General features: G+C 41.3%; 1 protein-coding gene across 4 annotated transcripts in view; it reads right to left on the bottom strand.

Annotated features, from left to right (window-relative positions):
- The window catches only part of RNASET2 (ribonuclease T2), a 30,246-nt gene extending 19,143 nt beyond the window's left edge, over positions 1-11,103 (bottom strand). The window contains exons 1-3 of one of the 4 annotated variants that reach the window (XM_075499121.1): positions 11,085-11,103; positions 4,111-4,215; positions 2,678-2,744 (exon numbers count right to left, since the gene is read on the bottom strand). In XM_075499121.1, the coding sequence (XP_075355236.1) occupies positions 2,678-2,744; positions 4,111-4,199 (156 nt within the window). In that variant the 5' untranslated portion in view covers positions 4,200-4,215; positions 11,085-11,103. The other 3 variants (XM_075499122.1, XM_075499119.1, XM_075499120.1) reach the window with 3 other exon arrangements.

Raw genomic sequence — 11,103 nt, forward strand, 5'->3', positions numbered from 1 at the left:
GCTGAACTGTGCCCATTAAATTTTAAAAAAGGCCGTTGGGGCCTTCAAAAGCCTGAAAAACATTTTGAACACAGATATGCAAACCAGGTAGGAATTATGATGTAGGCTGTCCACACACGCATCAAGAACACAGTATGTAGCAAAGTAGTCTATAATCAGGTTCCTTTATATAGGAAGCATAAACTAATAAGTACTTGCACAAAGTAGCGTCTCAAAGGTTTTTTCCATAAATGATATAATGAGCTTTGCAGTTTCCTTCACCCAGCTATTTTTCCTTTCAACATCATGTCAACAGTTTTAAACTGAAGAATGACATTAAAAATATTTCCTCCCTGAAATAACATAGCAATCATATATAAATACACTAAACGTGCAGAAGAATCTACATACTTAAAAAAAGCCCACAGTTGAATTTGGGAACTCCTCTTACGCTAATGTTAGCAAAAATAAAGCTGTTACGGGAGTACAGTTGAGGTTCTGTTTCTTCGTATGACTCAGTGATGTGAAACTCGGCAAAAAGTCACTTAAAATGATTTTAATTTCACTTTTTCTTCACTCCTTTGGAATGCTTCTGTCCACCTCTTACTACAGAAGATCATAAGGAATCAACAAAGTGTAAGAAAGCCTACATTTTCTGATGCTTAGTATCTTCAATTATTCATTACAATTTCACTGTAAGTTTATAAAGGTTATTTGCCAATTTTCCAATAGCACTACCCTAGAATTAAGGGTAGTAGCCAGCATGAATATACAGTGGGAAAACTGGTTGGTAGGTTTTTTTTGGTTGGTTGGTTTGTGGGGTTTTTTTGGTTTGTTGGTTTGTTGTTGGGTTTGGTTTTTTTTTTTAATTGTTTGCATTTCATTCATGTAAGCAAGGGTCTGCACTGCTACTGACTCTGAACGCCCACATCTGCCAGGCACTACAAACTCCTGAACACCAACATCTCTGCTTGAAGTCAGTAACAGTGGTGTTTATTTAACAGAAAATCAGACACAAATTGCATCAAATCTGCCCTTATTCCCCCTCAAAAACAGGCAAACAAACAACAAACAGAACAGTGGCCACTCCTTGGTCTCAGTTAGTCATGCACATTTGAGTTTTGTTATTGATACTTCCCCTCCACATTTAACTAATGCAAAGTACATCTACTTCTCCTCAGAAATTTAGGCAGTATGTGACTTTTGCTGCTACTGTTTTTATATGTATTTCCAGAAATAGGAATAAGAAATAAAAAAGTACCTTAAGCACAAAAAATAAGACTCTAATATTGTAATAAATAAACCTAAGTCTCTCAGAATTGGGACCTTTTTGGCTCCAGAAACATTTGCCTGAAACTGAAGCTTCTCTACTATCCACAGGGTTCTTCACCTGTAAATCTGATTACATCTTCCATTTTGAAGTATAGCATATTTTTAACTTAGCTGTATGAGAAGAGGCCTTCGAGTATTTCCAGCATAGGAAAAATGTTCTACTTACCAGATGGTAGTAGGTATTTAATAGCAAAAGAGACATAAGTAGTAAACCTCTTAGCTGTGCTTTTGACAGACATATGTTGGAAGGTTGGGTTCATTTTTGGTTCCCACCCTCAAACACAGAAATGCTCAGAGATACCTGCCATAACAGCTTTACAGCTCTCTTTTTTCCTGACTGAATCCATATTTGATGACTTATCATTAAAATGCTGGAGCCAACATTACAAAGCTAAAACTTCTTGTGCAGCAGACAGTTCAAGTACTAATCTGCTGCCTTCAGTTAGACAAGGCAGGCAAGTCTCCTTACAGAGTCTGGTGAAAGTCTAGGATTAAGTTTACAACTAACAAAACATCACAAAATATGTAACAAGCAATTAAGGCTTAGCGTACAGTACGTTCTACATTGACTACTTGTGCTGGTTTTGGCTGGGATAGAGTTAATTTTCTTTATAGTAGCTAGTATGGGGCTATGTTTTGGGTTTGTGCTGGAAACAGTGTTGATAACACAGGGATGTTTTAGTTGTTGCTAAGTAGTGCTTATACTAACTCAAGGACTTTTCAGCTTCCCATGCTCTGCCAGGTGCACAAGAAGTTGGGGGGGACACAGCAGGGACAGCTGACCCCAACTGGCCAAAGGGCTATTCCATACCATATGACATTATGCTCAGTATATAAAGCTGGGGAAGAAGAAGGAAGGGGGGACGTTCGGAGTGATGGTGTTTGTCTTCCCAAGTAACCATTACGCATGATGGAGCCCTGCTTTCCTGGAGACGGCTGAACGCCTGCCTGCCCATGGGAAGGAGTGAATGAATTCCTTGTCTTGCCTTACTTGTGTACGCAGCTTTTGCTTTCCCTATTAAACTGTCTTTATCTCAACCCATGAGTTTTCTCACTTTTCCAATTCTCTCCCCCATCGCACCAGGGGGGAGCAAGTGAGCGGCTGTGTGGTGCTTAGTTGCTGGCTGGGGTTAAACTGTGACACTACTATATCTGTAACACATCACAATCCTGTCTTGTTTACTGCTATTCTGGAGTGCAGAGGAAGTAGAAAGAGTTGCACCAAGATCAGTGAAAGCCTTCAAAAAGATATAAGGGCATAAGCAAGATTAAATGCTTGATGGGCTTTGTTCATTCTGTTTTCAAACATTCATTGTCCAAGGCTACTTTTGTAAGGATAAAAGAGAACAAAACACAAAAATCTCACCTTACAGACAGTCACTGGCCAATGATGAGCAAGATACAGCTTTTTCCAGGTATGAGGGTGGTTGTCACTGGAGAAAGACAGACAAATCTATTTTTCCTCAAGCATTTTAAAACAAGCAACACCTTCAGCCAGCAGCATAATGCTTACTAGTATAACGCATTGATTTTAGAGCTGGTTGTTGTATATGGCTTCTATTGCAATATTTGAGAACTCCAAACACAGCAGGACCAAACTAACAAATCACATAGAAAAAACATATTTAGAAGCCTGCTAATACCCCCCATTGTTAAACAAATGTCAGTCCTGGCATCCTATCTCCATATGCTTTCCATTTCTTAAATATGGAAGAAACATGTTGTTCTGTTTTATATTTAGGAGAGTGCTTACTGGCAAGCTTTTACAACAATAATTAAAAAAAAAAAAAGGTATTTTTGTTTAGGATGTTAAGAATCTTCTAATTCTTCTTGATTGGTATATTAGCTGAAAAAAAAAGTATACAACATTCTTGGAACTGTAACTACTCTTCTAAAAGAGAAAGACTACAAACAGCCACAAGCAATGCAGTTGACACTGCAGGAGATGCAATTGTATCTTGCAGGTGTCTCCAACCTTTCAGATAAAAAAAAAAAATCCAAATAAAAATCAAAGTAAAAACCATAAATCTCAAAAATGCTGACTTTATCATTTTATAGACATATAATTCAAATACTACATTTTTAAAATGCTTACTATAAATTAAGTAATTTTTAAACATTTAACAAATAATCAAACTGTGACACAGTCTTAAGGTTACGTAAGGAAGAACTAAAGAAGGAATATCCCATATTTTACAAACGCACTTGTGTTTCAAAGCCTCTTAGAATAAAGAGATCTATAACTCATGGAGGCATCAGTACTATCGTATTCCTATGCAGAGGAAAACAAAAAAAAAAGCCTAAAAATTTTGCACAAAAAGTGTTGGAAGCCTATATCGTGTCTTTACCACTACTACTGAGGCATTTTCCAACAGTTTGGAGCAGATCTATTCTGGATAAACTAGAAGGAGATAAAAAACCTGTTGCTTCAGACAAAATTAACAAAACATGTTAATCAAAGATGTTCCAAAATTATTTCTCATTTTTGCCATTACTACATCACAAGTCTAAATGATTCCTCTAATGCAAGATTGCAAAGTTTTTAAGTGCAATGAATGTAATTTAAGTTTCCCTCTTTTTTTCTTGCTGACACATTAATAAACGTAAAGCTTTTCTTAGGCCTGACCCCCACTCCTCCAGTTAATTTAGATGCCTCATTTTACCAGTCACCTAAAGGAAGAATAACACATCAAAACCAGCACATAATAAAATAAGAAAATTTACACTCATTAGAAGTTAAACTATTCTGCTATGCACTTAAGAAAGAACTGTCAGATTTCTTTTTAAAGCATAACTTACCTTTGAGTGAATTTATCTGAAGTACACCAACAACATAATGCCATAGAAAACCAACCCAGGAACCAATAGTGCAGCTTTGCAGGCTTCATTTTGTTAAGCAAATAGCTATAAAAAGGTGTTAAAAGAAGAAATCTGTTACTTATCCAATGCACTAAATTGCAAGTGTTAACATGCAGAAAAACACAACTACCTCAGAAACAGCAGGTAATATCAACTCTAGATTTACAACCACAGGTAAAATGAGGATCTCTTTCAAAGCTGTGCCCGATTCCCCAGCTTGTATGCTAATTTTCATAAACTAATGGCATCAAGGATGAGATGATGGTTTCCTTTTTTTTCTTTACTTGCACACAGTCTCAATAGAGCCACTTTCCAATAAATAGAGATACATAAATCTTCTATGCAACCATACTTTATGTAATATAAGACTTTACTTGTGGTCAGCTCAAATGCCCGAAGTGATTCATTAAAGAAACTTTGAACTTAACTTGAATATTCATGTTGGATTGACCAAGGCTGATATTAGAAACTCACTGGAAGTGAAGTATGATGCCCCAGGATGAAATTCTCTCTAAATGCCAATCGACTACTAAACTGATGTTAAAAAAATTGCTGCTAAAACCAGATTAGTTTCTGTTCTTGTTATAAACCTGAGACAGCCTCTACGAAACCATGCACGATTTGCCTACTACCCTGTGAACCCTAGAAATCAGGGGAGGAAAAAAAACCAAATCAACTTAACTTTCACCAACAGGAGGACTTTCACTTGACTCCAGCTGCCTCCTGTATCCGCCAGCCATTTCACAGCATTTCAAATGCTATCTCCCAGATGCCAGAAATAAATGTACTTGCATGTATTTACATGCAATTATTAACGCCTCACCAAACCTACTTTCTAACTTTCTTATTTTGAGAACCTTAAAAAAAGCACTACAAGACACTGCGTGTAACCTGTATGCCCCTTCTAAGATCGCTGACTACACAAGTCATATTCTTTTTTCTATGAACGTTTTAAAATTAACCCTTTCTTATAACAGTCAAATAAAGCCTGTTTTGACACCAGTAAAGATATTGCTGATTCAGCCATTAAGGCTAACATTAGGAAATTTGGTGTAATTCTGATCCGCGGCTCATTATAAACTAGAGTCCATTTTCCCACCATTATTGCGTGGCTCTGGACCCAGCCTGCAGGCCCCCCCGGAAGCCCTGCTCCGCAGTTCTGCAAACGCCGTGGCAGAGCTGATGTACGCAGGAGGCAGCCTCCCAGCTTGCAAAATGTGTGGAGATTTCAAAACTGGTGAGGGGTTTGGGCAACAGCTGTAACAGTTAACCAGCTAGATTTATTACAGGGTTTTGCTAAATTGTGAAGAAACTACAGCCTTTACACTATTCATCTATTTCATATGTTAATGTCTCTCTAATTCGTAATGGACATATTGTCAAGGTAAACAGCTTGGCCTAATAGGAGATATTACTAGATAAATTTTAGTTGGCAGCTGTTAATTTTCTGATCTAGTTTCTTAAAAAAGGCTGGAAGGATTTTCACTCACCAGGTAAGATAAGCACGAAAAAATTTCAAATAATTTGGAGTGTGCTACTTGTCTACAAAAGCAATCAATAATGTAGAACTAATCTTTATCAAAAGCTAGCTAAAGCAAGACATACATCTTGTATTAAAGAAATTGATATATTCACATCATGTACAAAAAAAATCACAAATAACTAATTAACTGCCGGGCATCCAATTTCCCCAAGATTTCTGCATTTAAAGCGATCTCAAGTCTCATCACTTGAACAGTAGGAATTAATGATGTGAGATTCAACCTTATAGACCTGTTTATGATTTCATCTACTGTTATTTTCAACTGATAACCAACCAAACAAGACTATTTTTCTGCATGATAAACTATCTACCCAAGATAAACCACTGAGAGATGTAAGGAGTCTTCAGGTAAGATTCTGCCCTACCTATAAAAAGCATATTTCTTCAGAGAGCAGAAAGTACCACTTACAAGACAATAATGTCACACACCATCACTATAAAAAGTTGTACTGTACAAGGGCCTGGGAAAAACATCTTAAGGAAGTAGATTATGGAAGAAAAATAAGCCAGCAAACATCATGGCATTTCTTTTGCAAACTGGTATGACTTAAGATGGCAGGCACAAAGAAACTTTTTTTTTCCAGTGACTAAGTTACAAAAAAGCATAAAGGCAATCATCTCCCTTACTCATTGGACTCTTAAGTTTGATCAAATAATGACCAGAAACAGAGGCAGGCTTCAAAAAATGCTGCTATCAGAGAAGTGGAATGTAGAGTTTTATTCTGCATATTGCTCTACACCCTGGAACTGGAACATAGGGACAATAATGACAGTGAGCAGATCCGAAAGGCCCCGATCTGTAACTTTTACATAACAAATTACATTTTTTCCACTGATAAACAATACATAAACCCTAAGGTTTTTGCTTGGAAGCCAGTATTGCAGCTGTCATGACACTATCATGATAGACTGAGTGATTCACTCAAGTTGACCTTCTATTCGTCTGTGACATTGATCGTGGGAGGTGAAAAGGGCGTCAGTCTCACCTGAAAAGCACCAAATGATGCACATTTGAGGAAATACACATCCAAATTAAACCTGTATTAACAACTAAGCTGTATGAAGCACATCCAATTTTAATAAAAATTACTTCTGTTTACTAAAAATTACACCGGATTACTAATTCCACAAATACAAGAAAGAAGAGATTAACAAATCTTACACCAATTCTACTGTACTAAGAAGAAACAGGGATTTCATATTATGAAAGTTACTTTTAAAAAAAGTCATAGAATCATAGAATTGTTTAGGTTGGAAAAGACTTTAAGATCATCAAGTCCAACCCTTAACCTAGCACTGCCAACTCCACCACTAGACCATGTCCCTAAGCACCACATCCAAATGTCTTTTAAATACCTCCAGGGATGGCGACTCAACCACTTCCCTGGGCAGCCTCTTCCAACGCTTGACAACTCTTTCAGTAAATAAGTTTTTCCTAATATCCAGTCTAAACCTCCCCTGGCACAACTTGAGGCCATTTCCTCTTGTCCTATCACTTGTTACATGGCAGAAGAGACCGACCCCCACCTCTCGACAACCTCATTTCAGGTAGTTGTAGAGAGCAATAAGGTCTCCCCTCAGCCTCCTTTTCTCCAGGCTAAACAACCCCAGTTCCCTCAGCTGCTCCTCATAAGACTTGTGCTCCAGACCCTTCACCAGCTTCGTTGCCCTTCTCTGGACACACTCCAGCACCTCAATGTCTCTCTTGTAGTGGGGGGCCCAAAACTGAACACAGTATTAGAGGTGCGGCCTCACCAGTGCCGAGTACAGGGGCACGATCACTTCCCTACTCCTGCTGGCCACACTATTTCTGATACAAGCCAGGATGCTACCAGTCTTCTTGGCCACCTGGGCACACTGCTGGCTCATATTCAGCTGACTGTGAACCAATACCCCCAGGTCCTTTTCCGCTGGGCAGCTTTCCAGCCACTCCTCCCCAAGCCTGTAGCGTTGCATGGGGTTGCTGTGACCCACGTGCAGGACACGACACTTAGCCTTGTTGAACCTCATACAGCTGGCCTTGGCCCATGGATCCAGCCTGTCCAGATCCCTCTGCAGAGCCTTCCTACCCTCAAGCAGATCAACACTCCCACCCAACTTGGTGTCATCTGCAAACTTACTGAGGGTGCAATCAATCCCCTCATCCAGATCATTGAGAAAGATATTAAAAAGAACTGGCCCCAACACCAAGCCCTGGGGAACACCACTTGTGACCGGCCACCAACCAGAGTAAAATCCATTCACCACAACTCTTTGGGCCCAGCCATCCAGCCAGTTCTTTACCCAGCAAAGCATATGCCCGTCCAAGCCATGAGCAGCCAGTTTCTCCAGGAGAATGCTGTGGGAAATGGTGTCAAAGGCTTTACTGAAGTCTAGATAGACAACATCCACAGCCTTTCCCTCATCCACTAGGCGGGTCACCTTGTCATAGAAGGAGATCAGGTTGGGCAAGCAGGACCTGCCTTTCATAAACCCATGCTGACTGGGCCTGATCACCTGGTTGTCCTGTACATGCCGCATGATGGCACTCAAGGTGATCTGCTCCATAACCTTCCCTGGCACCGAGGTCAGACTGACAGGCCTGTAGTTCCCTGGATCCTCCTTCTGGCCTTTGTTGTAGATGGGTGTCACATTTGCTAACCTGCAGTCAGCAGGGACCTCCCCAGTTAGCCATGACTGCTGATAAAGGATTCAAAGTGGCTTGGTGAGCCCTTCTGCCAGCTCCCTCAGCACCCTTGGGTGGATCCCATCCGGCCCCATACACTGGTGTGTGTCTAAGTGGGGTAGCAGGTCGCTAACCATTTCCCCTTGGATTATGGGGGCTGCATTCTGCTCCCCGTCCCTGTCTTCCAGCTCAGGGGACTGGGTACCCAGAGAACAACTGGTCTTACTATTAAAGACTGAGGCAAAGAAGGCATTCAGTACCTCAGCCTTTTCCTCATCCTTTGTCACTATGTTTCCCCCCACATCCAATAAAGGATGGAGATTCTCCTTAGCCGTCCTTTTATTGCTCATGTATTTATAGGAACATTTTTTATTGTCTTTTATGGCAGTAGCCAGATTAAGTTCTAGTTGTGCTTTGGCCCTTCTGATTTTCTCCCTGCATAACCTCTCGACATCCTTGCAGTCCTCCTGAGTGACCTGCCCCTTCTTCTAAAGGTCATAAACTCTCCTTTTTTCCTGAGTTCCAGCCAAAGCTCTCTGTTCAGCCAGGCCAGTCGTCTTCCCCGCTGGCTTCTCTTTTGGCACATGAGGACAGCCTGCTCCTGTGCCTTTAAGATTTCCTTCTTGAATAATGTCCAGCCTTCCTTGACTCCTTTGTCCTTCAGGACTGCCTCCCAAGGGACTCTGTCAACCAGTCTCCTAAACAGGGCAAAGAGTCTGCTCTCTGGAATTCCAAGGTAGCAGTTCTGCTGACCCCACTCCTTACTTCTCCAAGAATCAAAAACTCTATTATTTCATGATTTCTACGCCCAAGACAGCCTCCAAACATCACATCACACACAAGTCCTTCTCTGTTTGCAAACAACAGGTCCAGCGGGGCACCTTCAGTCATAATGTTCCAAAAGACTTCATAATGAAGAAAACTTATAACCTCAAAACAAAACATGCACAGATACATAAAATCATTATGGCTATCGACTCATTTTCACTACAGATAAAATTCCAAAGAATAAGAATGGCTTTGGAATGACTCTTGGTTTACTATACCTGGATACGAATGCACAGCACTTTTGTGTGTGTTAGTAACTGAGTCAGGACAAGGTCACTTTCAGCTATGTTAGCATTGTTCAATGCTGGTATCAAAATGACCTGCTTATCAAGGACTAGAGAGAACTTGTAATAAATAGTGATTAAACCTTTAACACATTTACTATAATTTGCATTCTAATATACCATCTTGAGGGGGCTGCCAATATAGCATATGCTTCTTTTGGACACTAGCAATTAGTTACCTGTATTCTCCCTTATGTTCTTTTTTTGCTTTTAACAACTAGCTTGACTAATAAACCCCACATTTATATAAAATTTCCTGGTTTACACTTTAGTGTAGACATATAGACTTAGACAGAGAAGAGGCTGCAGAAGAGCACTTAAGCATTAGCGAGAGGACTCCCACAGCTAACAGCACAGCACACATGCAGAAAAGTATCGGCAACAACAGCCAGAGATGAGAATTAGGGCAGCTAGCCTGGCATCCAAAAGTACAAAAATGAACACCTAAATGAACACCATCTCAAACATGGCAGCACACACTACCTCTGCCACAACGAGTTAGCCAAGTTACAAAACTGTGCACCAGAAGCGTTAATTTAATTTATAACAACGCTCTTAGCTCCAGTAACTTTTACATCCACAGCCCACTCCCAGCTAACCACTCTTCCCAAGCCTGAGTGCTGTCTAACTACAAAAATAATCTTAAAGATTTTCAGATGCAATACTCACATCCACCGACATGGCAAGTTTTTTAGCAGAACTTTCTCACTACTTCTCCCACAAAGCACAATTCAAAGCAGAACTTGCATAGCAGTGGTTTAGGGCAAGCCCAGCAGGAGCTCGGTGCTGTGCTTCGAGCTGTCCCTTCCACTGGCTTCCTGGGGAAGTCTTGAGCAAGGCTGCACCTTGCTTTCCTCACACACAAACTAAGACACTGCTCTACTTTTAGCACAGTGTTGTAAGAATTAACTTCCTGACACCGTGAAGCACTTGCTCCAGATAAACAATCATCACATTTTATTACAAGGGTATTTTTATAAATCGTAAAGAATGCAACAGAGCACAGAACCCAAAGTGGGATGCCTGCAAGTGACAGGAGGATGCCAAAGCTGATGACAAGTGTACAAAGTAAAACCATAAACAGAGTTTTTCCAATTCTGCGAAATGCTGCAATTTCCTTGGCTGACTTTCGATTTGCTTCACAGCGAATTTAAGGCACAAGAAATTAAACCTGATGCGATTTAAGCCCTTACCAGTCCTGCAAATCCCACCTAAGTTCGTGCAAGTCAGTAATCTCACTGGAGGCAACGGGCAAAAAAGCTTATACAGAACACCTCGGGCAGGCCCGAACGCTACCTTCCTCCTGCGCGGCCGCTGCCACCGCAGCGCAGCCACACGCGGGGCAAGAGGTGGGAAGAGGGAGCAGCAGGGACGCCGGAGCAGGGACGCTTCCAAACCTGACCTCCGCTGCCTCGGACCCGAGACCTCACCTCACCTCAGCCCGTCGCTGCTTGGCCCTGCCCGGTACCCGCCGGCCCGCATTACCTCCCTCCCGCTCCTCCGGCCCTGCCCCGCCGGAGCTCCCCCGCGGCCCAGGCCTCTCTTCAGGGGCGGGCGCAGCACCGCGCACGGACGCGCTCCCGACAGGGCTGACCTCGCACAGCCCCCGCCTC

This window comes from Mycteria americana, chromosome 3 (assembly GCF_035582795.1).
Source record: "Mycteria americana isolate JAX WOST 10 ecotype Jacksonville Zoo and Gardens chromosome 3, USCA_MyAme_1.0, whole genome shotgun sequence".
Classification (NCBI taxonomy): domain Eukaryota; kingdom Metazoa; phylum Chordata; class Aves; order Ciconiiformes; family Ciconiidae; genus Mycteria; species Mycteria americana.